The sequence below is a fragment of the Rhipicephalus microplus genome, chromosome 9 (genome assembly GCF_043290135.1).
Source record: "Rhipicephalus microplus isolate Deutch F79 chromosome 9, USDA_Rmic, whole genome shotgun sequence".
NCBI lineage: Eukaryota > Metazoa > Arthropoda > Arachnida > Ixodida > Ixodidae > Rhipicephalus > Rhipicephalus microplus.
The window spans coordinates 75,004,240-75,017,590 of NC_134708.1; the positions used below are offsets into that span (position 1 = coordinate 75,004,240).

The 13,351-nt window shown below is 43.2% G+C and overlaps 2 protein-coding genes across 3 annotated transcripts; one reads left to right on the plus strand and one right to left on the minus strand.

Annotated features, from left to right (window-relative positions):
* Positions 1-737: 737 nt before the first annotated feature.
* Positions 738-4,370, minus strand: LOC119185841 (uncharacterized). 2 transcript variants are annotated; one of them, XM_075873853.1, is made up of 3 exons: positions 3,074-4,370; positions 2,424-2,541; positions 738-2,071 (listed from the first exon to the last, which is right to left on the minus strand). In XM_075873853.1, exons 1-3 carry the CDS (start codon positions 4,130-4,132, stop codon positions 804-806), a joined length of 2,445 nt encoding a protein of 814 aa, XP_075729968.1. In that variant the 5' UTR covers positions 4,133-4,370; the 3' UTR covers positions 738-803. The 2 variants fall into 2 exon arrangements, with proteins under 2 accessions (XP_075729968.1, XP_075729969.1); XM_075873854.1 differs by lacking the exon at positions 738-2,071 and having other exon boundaries at positions 2,153-2,541.
* A 132-nt stretch (positions 4,371-4,502) lies between these two features.
* On the plus strand, positions 4,503-8,602 carry LOC119181015 (BEN domain-containing protein 5). Its single transcript, XM_037432167.2, has 11 exons — positions 4,503-4,834; positions 4,892-5,031; positions 5,126-5,227; positions 5,505-5,760; positions 5,877-5,924; positions 6,616-6,654; positions 6,740-6,784; positions 6,887-6,964; positions 7,049-7,086; positions 7,764-7,983; positions 8,452-8,602. Exons 1-11 carry the CDS (start codon positions 4,642-4,644, stop codon positions 8,592-8,594), a joined length of 1,302 nt encoding a protein of 433 aa, XP_037288064.1. The 5' UTR covers positions 4,503-4,641; the 3' UTR covers positions 8,595-8,602.
* Positions 8,603-13,351: the final 4,749 nt, after the last annotated feature.

Genomic DNA, 13,351 nt, shown 5'->3' on the forward strand with positions numbered 1-13,351 from the left:
CGAATATGTTCTTTTTTATTTCAATGGTTTTATTGTTATTTAATTTGGAAACATACATGTACAAAGGATACAGAGAAAAAAGGGAGGAATTTTGAAGAGTTGCATGCACCCTGAACACACAAGGTGTGTTCAAATATAAAGGGGTGCTCAAACGTTCCCAGGCTGCTACGCTTGTAATCTTATGACAGCACTGCCTGGGAACATTTGACCAACCCAGTGCACATTAAACCTTGTACTGTACAACAGCGCACACTTTCTCTTCTTTTTTTTATAATACAAAATGTTTACACCCAGAGACAGGGCTAAAGCTGGGCTTAAACAATGAGAATTGTCAATACTCACAATCATGAAGTTTATTAGTAATTCAAGAGGCACTCGACAGTATACAGCATGAATTTGCACAAATTGGCAATAGCTAAATCAATTGAAAATGGCATTTCTCACTTCCTCTAAAAACAACTGTTTCACTGCACAATCCACAAACATCTACACCTGCAGTTCACTGACATGTGGAGGTTCTTTTTAACAGCCCATTCATTTAACAGCTTGACATGCAATGACAATGCGGTGTACACATCTGAGGTTTCTACTCATATCATTGTAATTTAGAAGGTGGCTTGAGCAGTGAATTATTAATAAAGCCACAACACACAAGGAACAAAAAAAACTAATTTTACAGATGTGAAGTGTTTCTGACAAAAAGTACAAAAAGTAGGTATAAGAAGGTATTGGTGCGATTTTTATATGATGAGACCTTTTTATAGAATGATGAAACTAATTCAATGTTGCTCTTAAGCGTCCCTTTAACAACCACCAGAGAGCATTTTCAAAGAAATTCTCTGAAAAAAACACTTTCTATTGACCTCTACATAGTTGCAAGGGACAACACTGGCAGACAGCTCCACTAGCTGTTGGGAATTCGCATCCTCTGATTTCATTATGTGCTCAGTGCCAAATGCACGACGTGACAAGAATTTGTTTGACAGTGCAAAAATCCTTACATTTCCTGACGAATCCCTAATAGAAACAATGTGCTTCAACTTCAAGCACGTTCCCAAATATATTTGCAATACAGTGCTGTCACTTTTGTTCGGCCTTGAGTACTGCTCACTGTGAAACCGAACACCCGGTGATACAATCACTCGGTCATGTTCCATGACACGGCCCCTAACGATGTTGCCAACATGGTCCTGCACAAGGTGAAGCAGCTGGTCAGACACAGCTCGGGGTTTGCTGAGCAGTAAACCACCTTTACTATTTGATGGGCCAGCTTTTGTCAAAAACTTCAGAGTGCAAGGGCTAGCTGAAGCCTTTAGATACCTGAAGTTGCTGGCCATCATTAAGCGCTCTACAATCTGCAGTGGGGCACCTTTTGCTGATGTGACCAGCTGCTTAATTTGGCCAATGTTAGACTCAAAAGCAAAACATGAATGTGCCCAAAGAGGTCCTTGGTTCAGAACACTCTGAGCCATGTGCAACAATTGATGTACATTGAAAGTCATGTTTTTTTCTCCATAGAGAAACTGCATGTCGACAACAAACTTTACCAAGCAGTCTGTGCTTACAGAAATGTCACTGAGGGACACTGTGTCCTGCAGAAGAAGGGCAATACCTTTCACAAGCAATGCAAAATGTTTAAGATACTGCCGTGGAAGTAGGCCTTCCAGACAAGGCAATGAAAAATACAGTAGCCATTGCTGCCACTCCGAGGCTTTCCAATACTTTCTCAGAGAAACTGAGCGGGGAAGTCGTGGCATACAGCTATGCGGCTTTATAGAGCACAAACGTTGATCTAATACTGCCACAGTTTGTGGTGCCCCAATGTAATATTCCTCGCCTACATTAGAGAGCCAGTCCTCCGTCATCTGCCGTGCCACACCTAGAAGCACACAATGCATATAATCTGGAGTAAAGCCCCAGATTATATTAAAGTGCTGAAGATTAATCAAAGGCGTGATGCCTTTTGCTCCCTGTACTGGTCTTCCAGCTTCAGCAGCCTTGGCCATGATTTCCTTTGTGCCTTCTGCTGTCCTGTCAGGTGAAACAGTGTCCACAGGATACTTGACAGTTCCTGTTTGGCAATAGTAAGAAAAAAAAACAGAGAACCTCACAAATTTAGAAGTTTGTAAAATCTCGCACAGCTAAGCTTGATTGTAAATGGCACACTTGTTTTCAGTGATATTTCTGAGAATTTACTTCTAGAACACATTTAGAAAAACATACTATGTGCCAGAATTTGGAAACATAGAATCGCTACGACATAAAGCACATTTTTGCCTCTGAGATGAGAAATGGCAACCCCAGATACATTAAACAAGGTGAATGTTTACATAAAAATTGCTAAAAAAGAGAGAAACTCTGATCAACATATCTAGTCAGAAATCTGACTCCATGTTATGCAGTAATGCGACATCTTTACTAACCATTCACAGCTGCCCCTGGATGCAAGCACCATCCACAGCCATAATACCCATTAAACTGGGTTAGGTGCTGCATGGCTGCCCGTGCTGGTGCATCAGCGCTGCAGCTGAAGCAGTACACCTGCATGAGCAAGGACAAAAAAGGAAGCTGTTAGCCCTAACTACCCTCTGCAATGAAGTACAACAAAAAGGAAATGGATAGAGGGCTTGTTTTCTTTGCCAGACACAAGTCAATTATTGCAGTAGACATTGAGGACAAGGAAAAGATCGGGTGATGTTATTAACAGTTTTCAATTGATAACAATCCATTCAGAAGAAGCACTTTTCATGCTTTTGCATAAAGGGACATGATCTCCGTAAGTTGTAACAGTTACAGTAAACACAATGCAGTAAATACCACTTTGACACTTAGATAATTGACAGTATTTAGAGATAAAGTCGCACTAGAAAAGAATACACACAAAGATGAACTAGTGTGCCATCCTCCATGGTGTCATTATGCCCAAGTGGCCTGGATTTCATCATGACTGGAAGAAATTAGCTGGCACAACAATGTAGCCTCGTCTATGCATTGTAGCTCAGTGCAGCATTTACAACTAGAATGTCTTGAAGTCGTGTTGTTCAAGCAGCTTTAATAATTAAAAAAAAATTACCTTGGAATGCACAGTTTCGTTGCCTGCCTTCCATGTGATCCCACTGGTCGACAAACCGTCCATTTGTTCAACAAATGCGTTCAGTAGGAGAGTCATGTCGGGATGTTTCTGGCCATACCACAGAGCAGACACAAGCACATTTTTCTGCCTCATGTACACTGGGAGTTCATTCACCATCACTTGAACGGGCCACACAGAAAACTTCGATGACTTGAACACGGCGCTTCCATCACTGTTAACAGTGAGAGTGATATCATTTTTTGATGTCAATTCGCGCCTAAGTGCCCTGTATAAGGTGCCATCTATTATGTCTGTCATTTCATCTTTGTCGACAGACATACTCTCGTTTATTGAATTCAGTCTTTCGTGGAGTGCAGTGCTCGCATCATTCTCGGCAAGTAACGAAGACAGCAACTTTGCGATGGGCAGGGTTATGAAAAAGTGGCCATCGCGTAGCATCTGCGGCCCACTGTTACGTTGCCCGCATACGGTGCACGTTACCCGCACTGCATTCCGCGCTGCAAGGTCGCCACTTGTTACGGCAAGGAGCGTCATACAGTTTTCACAGTAGAAGTGTAACCGGGCGGCTTTTATTTCTGCCCCGACACTCTTCTTGAAAAGATATTTAGTAACTGGTATATCATGTCGTTCAAGTATGTGCATTATCAACTTTTGGAGTGCTTCGACTCCCTTCCAAGGGATGCCAAATTCGAGGACAAAATTGACAGTCAGTGCCAGCAAATCGTCACTAGAGAAGCTCCCTAAATCTCCCTGTGGCTCGTCTGTCATTTCTGCGCCAACGGAAGGCTGCGGCTCGTCACTTGGGGCCGCTTCATGTGCCGATTCAGAGTCACAGTCGCCTTCAACATCAGTCTGCGGAGGTTGCGTCAGTACGCGAAGTGCTGTCGGAGCAGTCGACCCGCCAGCGACATTTGTGTCCTGCTGCAGTCCACGACGTGATTGTTGCACGCTCGAGGCTGATCTTTCGAGATATGTTTTCGTTGAATACGGGATGGCGGAGGCGCTGCCTGGGTTTAGGTATTCCTTTCTACGAGGCATACTCCCTCAGTGCGGATCCACGCAAATATCGCACTGCAAACTCACCGAAAACCTTCTAAGTAATGAAGCCACACGTTGTGTTCACGCGCACAATCACGACAGTTCGCTCATAGTTCGCTCGGACTCGCACATTCTCCATGATCTCACACAATCAAACGACTTGGATTGGCTTGTACGGCGTTGAATTAGTTGGATTGCAACCCGGATTTCAAAAACACATATCTATTTAATTATATCTTAGTAAGTTTATACATTGTTTATAACATGAACAGTTTTTACACCTGTTTATAAGCTTATTTAAAGCATTTTTTATTTGTTTATAGGTGTATTTATTTATTTATTTTGTTCCGCACGCAGTTATTGGTATTGCCCAGTCTTGCCGCTAGGAGTTGTTATGGTGTTATTTTTAATGGACACGACACGTGCGCGACACGCGACTGCTACATTTTTTTCAGAGATTGGTGTGTGTGTGATGCCATTTAAGGCTTTGTTAAATCATCAGTACTACCATGTACGCTGTTGTTCGTTTCCTGGACGATCACGACAAACGGTTACACGTCATTCACGTGCATGACATCGAGAAGTTTGATCCCAAAGACACCAGCGACTACGACAACCGCTTTGTTTACAGCGCGTACTGGCGAGACCCCGTGGATGACACAAACACTGGTTTGTACAACACGCAAGTCTTGATGCTGGCAGGTATGTGTGGTATGTGAAATGTTACGGTTCCAATTTTATAGTCGTAATTTCTTACAGAAAGCGAAGATGACGCCCGCGCGAAAATGCGGGCCAAGAGGTTGGTGATACCAAAAATACCTATGCAAGAAACGACGTCAGATGATGATCCTGATGAGCTCGTGGAGTCCCAAACAAAAAGAAAAAAGGCTGAAAGAAAGGTTGCTATTTATGCTGCCTACATTTTGAAACGGCTGAAAACTTGCTGGTCTTGCATTGATCATCATCTGTAATTGTGCTTTCGACTTCTTTCAGAAACAAAAGAACGACAGAGCAAATGCTAAAAAAAACATGTATGACGAAATTCTTAAAAAGAATCTGGAAAAAGCGCACTCTGGGCGTAAACCTAGAGCACAGGTAAGTGTGCCATGGTCTTCATTAGTGCACTGTACTATAAAAGAAGCATTTTTTTTTACTGAAAGCAAAACCCTCATGAGACCCTTGAAGGCTACAGCTAGGGCACAATAAATAGACAGGGACAACAGAAGAAAGCACAAAGTGAAGCGCCGATACTTGTGTTGCTTCTGTTGTTCCTGTCTATTGTGCACAGTAGCCTTCAAGATGCAATACCAACTAGCCCACCAAGCCATCCTAGTGAATTCATGAAGTCATTTTTTGCATGATGAAATTTCAGCCAAGGAAAGGGACAGACACTCCGTCGGACAGCGGGTCCTCCGATAGTGATGAATTGTGCCCAAAAAGTGAAATTCTTCAAATGAAGAAGAAGAAAGACGTGTGGAAGGCGAGAACGAAGGCGCTGGTGGTTAAAGAGCTTGAGAAGGACAGAGACATGTGGAAATTGCGTGCTGAGGAGCTGCAGCACGACAACCAGTTTCTAAAGCAGCAGGTTGCAAGCCTGCAGAGATCCCTTGAAAGCAAGCTTTTCAAGCGTAAGAATGCTTTTTGCTCTGCATTATTTACTTGACAAAAGCTCCATGTATAATGATTACATGACAACTCATGTGCTACATAAAAACTTGTGCACCCTTTTTTTGTGTACATGCAGTTGCAGTAGAACAAGACCGGGTGCCTTGCAGTCGGGGCATGTTGTCAGGTTTGTTTCCCCATAAGAACTGCATACACCTATGCTCTTGAGTAAATGCATCAGTTCCATATTTCACTGGGACAGTAATATAGCATACTTTGACCTGTTTAATGAAGTCAGCTTTTTTATTATTTATTTATTCATATTTTGTCTAAGCAACTCGCTCAGTAGTATGTGCAAAGTAAAGGTTATAGAGATTTGGCTTTACTTGATGAACTTGCCGAACGAGTTCAAAGAGTGCTGCACTTTTTATTTGTTTTGAAAAAGTGCCCGCCAAACACAGCATGAATTAACTTTGGAGTGTAAGTTCAGCTGTTCTGCAGTAAGATGGCAGCTTCAGTCAGTATGTAATATAGAAGATGCTAGTGCCATGATAATGAAATGATGTTGGTTCTTTGAAAGTGGAGGTGGATAGATGAAAGTAAAGTTTGAACTGTAAAACAGAGTAGCCAATCGAGAAAACCTCGAACGAACAAAATTTTTCCTTGGTATGGTTTATCGCTATGTTACATTGTGATTTTTGGTTTGAAAGTCCGAAGTGAATTGACTTGGAGATGTGCACCTCATCGTAGCTTTTAGAAGCAGCCAATGCTCTAAGGCACGCTCTGACTAGCATGAAGCTTTAAACAAAAGCATCCAGATTTAACAGGCTTGAGGGGTTGAAATCTAAACTTTTACACCTGAATCATTTTTATTACAGCACATTCTGAGACAGATGAAGGAGAAAGCTTCGTCGGAAGTGAGTACTTTGCTTCTTTTATAATACTTCCCTGCATTTCAAAACTGGAGTGACAGTTACTGTCACTATATCTTTGTAACTTTAGATCTGTTGATTATGGACAACATGGCCTGCAGTGAACGTGTTCTCCGTAAGTAACAGCTCTGGTTTCATAGACAGTAAACTTTGTTTCAATTAGAGCAAGTTGTGCACCAAGATAAGCCATTTTTGAATAATTCTAAATGTTGCGTAGCACCGTGCTCATCTACTGCTGTAGAACCAGAGGAAAGGACAAGCACTGTTGGTGGAGAAAAGAACACTACACATCCAGGTCAGCTCAGATGTCACCTCAGATATTCTGACAATAATTTTTTTTTTTTTGTGCCATGACAAGGACCTGATATCTTTCTTGCAGGCCCAAATGGAGATTTCATTTATATGGAAGATGGCTCTGTAAGTAATTTGCTCGAAATTTAATGTCACTGTCTGCAGCTGCTTTTCATGCTTAACCGTTTTTTTTTCTATTGGTAGTCACAGCTACTCTATAGATCTAGGTGGTATAGTTAATTACGAAAGCTTTCTTAAAGCTTCTTGCTTGCAGCATGTTTACCATTTTTATTTTTTTAGCATGCTCAAGTCTTCAGTTTTACTCAGTGTACTTTTTGAGAGAAGTATGAATACCGTTGGGACCAGCACACAGTTTTTCTTTTTTATTATCAGCAATAGCAAGGTGTACAGTGCTGATCACACCTGTCTTGAGCACCTGAGCAGTGCTGTGTGGATGAAATATGGCAAAATTCTAAAGCAGATACTCAATTTCACTGATACTTCTTGCATTCATGTGCAGTTGAATATACTAGATGAACCGCACAGGCTCAAAAGCATTGTCTCTAACAGAGTAACCAATAACATTTTACTGCATTTGATTTGCAGCACACCACTTGTGCACCATAGACAAGTGTGATAGACTGTACATACTATTCATGTGCTACATCGTTGTGTTGTGCCAGGTGCATTGGTTAAACAATTTGTTAGTTTTGTTGTATGTTTAGCAGAAGTAACATGCAGCATTTTTTGTTTCATTGCTCCTTACAGTAGGGATTTTCCTCCATTATTTTGCTTTTTCACAGTTCCATTTGACGAAAGGCGTAACAATAAGTGGTGTGTGTGCAAAAAAAATATTTGGGAACAAGAAGGCTACCTTGGTGGTGAAGGATGCTGCCCACGCTATATGGGGAAGCAACGTTCTTGCATCTAGGAGCGTCACAGGGACCGTTGGCTCCAGGAAGAGAGCATTGGGGGAGCAGCCCAAGCAGCCGCTGACACCGGAGAAACTTCTTGTTGTGTCAGGTACAACTAGCATGAATAGTTTTCCACAGCGCATGCAGGAAGTCATCTTTACACAGCCTGGCAGCATGAACGAAAATGAAAGAGTGAAATTCATGCTGTTTGCTTTGCGAGTTGTCAAAACAAAATTTTGGTATATAGGGTGAACAGAAGTTGCACTTTGTACTGGAAATATGGAAAGATATCTCTGAGTTTGGGTTAAATTTGATGGGGTGCATGGTAGGCTCCTATGCTCAACTGACAATCTGTTGCACATGAAACTGTGCACCAAATTTAACTGCCATCAGCTGCCGAACAGGACAACTTGGGTTTTGTGGAGCTTGTGAAACTAAGTCATGCACATTCCTAATCCAGTGATGTCGGAGCTTTAGTGCTCAAACCCAAGCTCTGCCTCTATGGTGTGGCAGTTGTCGTTGCCGCAATCACTACTTTTTGTTGTCTAATGCTCAAAATCGACTCGTCTGTTTGTAGAAACACTCAAGCACTGGGGACAGCAGAAAGACGTCAACACTGCTGACACGGAAAAAAATCTGCCCAGGATCCTGGCTGAGAAGATCCAAGATCTCCTGAAATCGAAAGTGCGCAAGCAGATGTTTGACGATCAAGCACAATAAATTCTTAAACACTATGGCTGTTTGTTTAACGCCCAATGCATGCTGTTAACTTGGCACAGGAATGTAGAACGTGCAAGTTACAATAAGCACTGACTTACTAATCGAATGGCACAACCATCTGGATAGCCATAAAAGTTATGTGCTTGTAACCCTAAAGTTGCTAAATTGGGCAGAAACATGCATTTGAGTTCGTTTGGGCACCACCTTGTTGATTGGGGGCGTCCTCCATCTCGGTGAGTAACAATTTTGTTGCATGTATGCAACCCTGAGCTGAAACCAGTAGCTGCTGGTTTCGGATACTGGTTTCAGTGACTGGTTCCATCAGCTACTGGTTCCATTACCTACTGGTTCCAATACCTACTGGTCCCATCACCTACTGGTCCCATCACCTACTGGTCCCATCAACTACGGGGAATGTGCTAATAAACCATCAATACTGGAACCAACAGAAAACCAACAGGAAATTTTCACCTGGGATAACTAATCACAATCTGCACTATTTACATCCCTCCTAGCTATCAGCTGCAGAAACGTGATTTACACTCTTTAATTGATGAACTTCCGGAGCCTTATGTTCTCCTTGGAGACTTCAATGCGCATAGCAGGCTATGGGGAGACTCTCGTTGCGACGCGCGAGGTCGACTGATTGAACAATTCCTTCTCTCGTCGAACGCATGTCTCCTAAATAGAAAAGAACCAACCTATTATAATATCGCACATAACACTTACTCCTCCATAGACCTAAGCATAGTCTCTCCATCTCTTGTGCCTCTGCTTCAGTGGAAAGTCATCAGTAATCTGTACGGAAGCGACCACTTTCCCGTAGTTTTGAGCACAACTACAGCAACTGAGTGTACACCCCGTGTTCCCAAATGGCTCATAAACAGAGCCGACTGGGAACGGTTTCATACCATCGCTCGTATAGATTGGAGTGACATAAGTACTTTAAGCATTGATGTTGCTGTCGACTACTTCACAGCTTTTTTGATTGATGCTGCAACAAAATGCATCCCACAAACAAATGGGCACCCAGGAAAACGGCGTGTGCCATGGTGGAACTCTGAATGCCGAAACGCGCGCAAACAGCAAAACAGAGCTTGGAGGCTGCTTCGGAACTCACCGACAGCCGAAAATCTTGACACCTTCAAGAAAATAAAGTCTCAAGGCAGGAGAACGCGTCGGCAGGCCAGAAGAGAAAGCTGGCAGAAGTTTTTGTCAGGGATCAATTCATACACACAGGAGGCTAAAGTCTGGAACATGGTCGGTAGTATAGCAGGAAAACAAGTACACACACTTCCACTCGTGGACACTCAGGGTGATACCTTAGAAGATCAGGCAAACTTCCTCGGTGCACACTTCGAACAGGTGTCCAGCTCATCCCACTATACTGACACTTTCCAAAAATACAGAACAAGAATAGAAAAGCAGAAACTTGAACACAAATGCACTAGATCCGAGGCATATAACCAAGCTTTCAGTCTAGCTGAGCTGCAAATGTCTCTTAACTCCTGCAGTACTTCTGCCCCAGGTTCTGACCGTGTGGTGTATGAAATGTTAAAAAACCTACCAATCGAAACACGAAAAACCTTACTTTGTTTGTACAATGCTATCTGGTTTTCTGGCGCTATCCCTACCTCCTGGAAAGAGGCTATTATTATTCCCATTTTGAAAGAGGGCAAAGACCCTTCTTTACCCTCGAGTTATAGGCCTATAGCACTTACAAGCTGCTTGTGCAAAGTCTTCGAAAAAATGATAAACTGCCGACTTGTACATTACCTTGAAACAAATAATTTGCTCGACCCATTTCAGTGCGGGTTTCGAGGAGGTAGATCCACCACAGACCACCTTGTTCGTATCGAGGCACAGATCAGAGACGCCTTCGTCCATAAACAATATTTTCTCTCCGTGTTCCTCGATATCGAAAAGGCTTATGATACAACATGGCGTTTCGGAATTCTAAGAGACCTTTCCCACCTTGGCGTGCGCGGAAGAATGTTTCACATAATCAAAAGCTACCTGTCAAACCGGACTTTCCGTGTCCGAGTGGGCACGGTTCTATCCCAAACATTTGTTCAGGAAACAGGCGTGCCACAAGGTGGTGTACTTAGCTGCACACTTTTTCTCATAAAAATGAATTCCTTGCGCTTGACCATCCCTCGCAATATGTTTTATTGCACATATGTCGATGACGTCCAGCTTGGCTTTAGGTCTTGCAATCTGGCATTGTGTGAGCGGCAGGTTCAGTTAGGTTTAAACAAGTTCTCCAAATGGGCAGAGGAAAATGGATTCCGACTGAACCCACAAAAAAGCACGTGTGTCTTGTTCTCCCGAAAGAGAGGCATGCACTCAGAACTCGACATTAAACTGAACCGTCAACGTCTGTCCGTGAAAGCCGAGCATAAATTCTTAGGCCTAATCTTGGACAACAAGTTGACCTTCGTGCCGTACATCAAGTATCTAAAAACAAAATGTTTAAAAGCCATGAATGTTTTAAAAGTGTTGTCACGTACTACTTGGGGCAGTGATAGGCAATGCCTCATGAACCTCTATAGAAGCCTGATTCGCACCCGCTTAGATTATGGGGCCGTTGTTTATCAGTCTGCTACTCCAAGTGCCTTGAAGATGCTTGACCCCGTGCACCATTTGGGCATCCGCCTTTCTACGGGTGCTTTTCGCACCAGCCCCGTAGAAAGCCTTTATGTTGAGTCGAATGAGTGGTCGCTTCATCTGCAGAGAACTTACATGTCCTTTGTTTATTTCCTTAAGGTGAAAGCAGATAAGAAGCACCCCTCATACTCCACTATTATTGATTTGTCGAGCTCCATTCTGTTTCAAAACAGGCCTTCGATGAGGCAGCCCTTCTCAGTTCGCCTGAAAAGTCTAGCTGAGGAAACTGGAGTCTCACTTGAACATAGTTTAATGGCTCCTGTAGCATATCTGCCACCGTGGCAATGGCAGACTATAGACTGTGATGTGTCCTTTCTTGAAGTTACAAAACATGCGCCTATTGCCCATATCCGAACATACTTCCTGGAACTTCAACACAAATACACACGTCCTGAGTTCTTTACAGATGCCTCCAAGTCTAACTCCTCTGTGTCCTACGCTGCTGTCGGCCCATCTTTTTCGGATGCTGGCCCTCTACATACAGACACAAGTATCTTCACAGCGGAAGCCTACGCGATACTTGTGGCGGCTAAACACATCAAGCAATTACAAATACAAAAAGCAGTAATTTATACAGACTCCCTCAGTGTAGTAACGGCTCTGCACACTCTTAAAAAACACAAAAACCCAGTCCTTGTCTCACTTTACTCCATTTTATGCACACTATACACACTAAAACAACATGTTGTAGTGTGCTGGGTGCCAGGGCACCCTGAGATTCAAGGCGACGTGATGGCGGATCAGCTCGCTGCATCCGCCCACAAAAACACTGCATCTACACTCAGATCAATCCCGGCCCTCGATCTTAAGCCGTCTCTCAAACGAAACCTCAGAGTATACTGGCAGAGCAAGTGGGATACACACACACAAAACAAACTACACGTTATTAAGCCACACCTTGGTCATTGGCTGCCAGTATCGAAATCGCGTCATACAGAGGTAATACTAACGAGACTCAGGATAGGACACACATACACGACACACACACACCTTTTGTCCGGTGGCGATCCACCATTGTGTGACAGATGTGGTGAAGTATTGACTGTCCTTCACATTTTAATTGAGTGCAAACAATTGGACACTGTAAGAAAACAACACTTTCCATTACCCTACCGACAACATATACCTTTGCACCCTGCAATGTTCGTCGGTAGGGAACCACTTTTTAGTCATAAATCATTGCTAGCGTTTTTAAAAGAAATTCACAGCTTTCACATCATATACCCGGGCATCCCGTAGCATGACCTCTCCAGAGAGGTTTTTGCTGCGGTGGCTACACAAGAAAGCACATGCCTCACGGCCCTTGGACGCAAGGGTTTGAACGAGTGAGGCACTTGTGCTAATGCCATACATATCCACCATCGTCTTTTATTATCACCAACTTTTGTCATCTGTTCACACCACACACACCTTCCACGGCATGGTCATGATTTTATTATTTGTATGTTTTTACCCGCCTTACTGCGAGGAATTTTATGGCCCTTATACAGCCACTTATCACAATCATTGTCCATATTTTTAGTAAGATGAACTGGCGCTCTTTGGCCGTGAATCGGCCCTTGCGCCATAAAACATCAAACATCATCATCGAAAAGGCTTATGATACAACATGGCGTTTTGGAATTCTAAGAGACCTGTCCCACCTTGGTGTGCGCGGAAGAATGTTTCATATAATCAAAAGTTACCTGACAAACCGGACATTCCGTGTCCGTGTGGGCAGTGTTCTCTCCTAAGCATTTGTCCAGGAAACAGGCGTGCCACAAGGTGGTGTGCTTAGTTGCACACTTTTTATTATCAAAATGAATTCTCTGCACTTGTCCATCCCCCGCAATATGTCCTATTGTACATATGTCGACGACGTTCAGCTTGGCTTCAAGTCATGCAACTTGGCAATGTGTGAGCGGCAGGTTCAGCTGGGCTTAAACAAGGTCTCCAAATGGGCAGATGAAAACGGATTTCGACTTAACCCACAAAAAAGCACGTGTGTCTTGTTCTCCCGAAAGAAGGGCATGCACTCTGAACCTGATATTCGACTGAACGGGCAACGTCTGTCCGTCAAAGCCGAACATGAATTTTTAGGCTTAATCTTG

What these genes read in the sequence shown, in the direction of transcription:
- LOC119181015 (XM_037432167.2), top strand. Translation starts at nt 4,642, where the DNA reads ATGTACGCTGTTGTTCGTTTCCTGGACGATCACGACAAACGGTTACAC. An exon ending in GCAAGTCTTGATGCTGGCAG is followed by an intron (nt 4,835 to 4,891) that starts GTATGTGTGGTA and finishes AATTTCTTACAG; the next exon opens with AAAGCGAAGATGACGCCCGC. An exon ending in AGGAGAAAGCTTCGTCGGAA is followed by an intron (nt 6,655 to 6,739) that starts GTGAGTACTTTG and finishes TTGTAACTTTAG; the next exon opens with ATCTGTTGATTATGGACAAC.
- LOC119185841 (XM_075873853.1), bottom strand. Translation starts at nt 4,132, where the DNA reads ATGCCTCGTAGAAAGGAATACCTAAACCCAGGCAGCGCCTCCGCCATC. An exon ending in ACGAAACTGTGCATTCCAAG is followed by an intron (nt 2,542 to 3,073) that starts GTAATTTTTTTT and finishes TTGCTCATGCAG; the next exon opens with GTGTACTGCTTCAGCTGCAG. An exon ending in TCCAGGGGCAGCTGTGAATG is followed by an intron (nt 2,072 to 2,423) that starts GTTAGTAAAGAT and finishes ATTGCCAAACAG; the next exon opens with GAACTGTCAAGTATCCTGTG.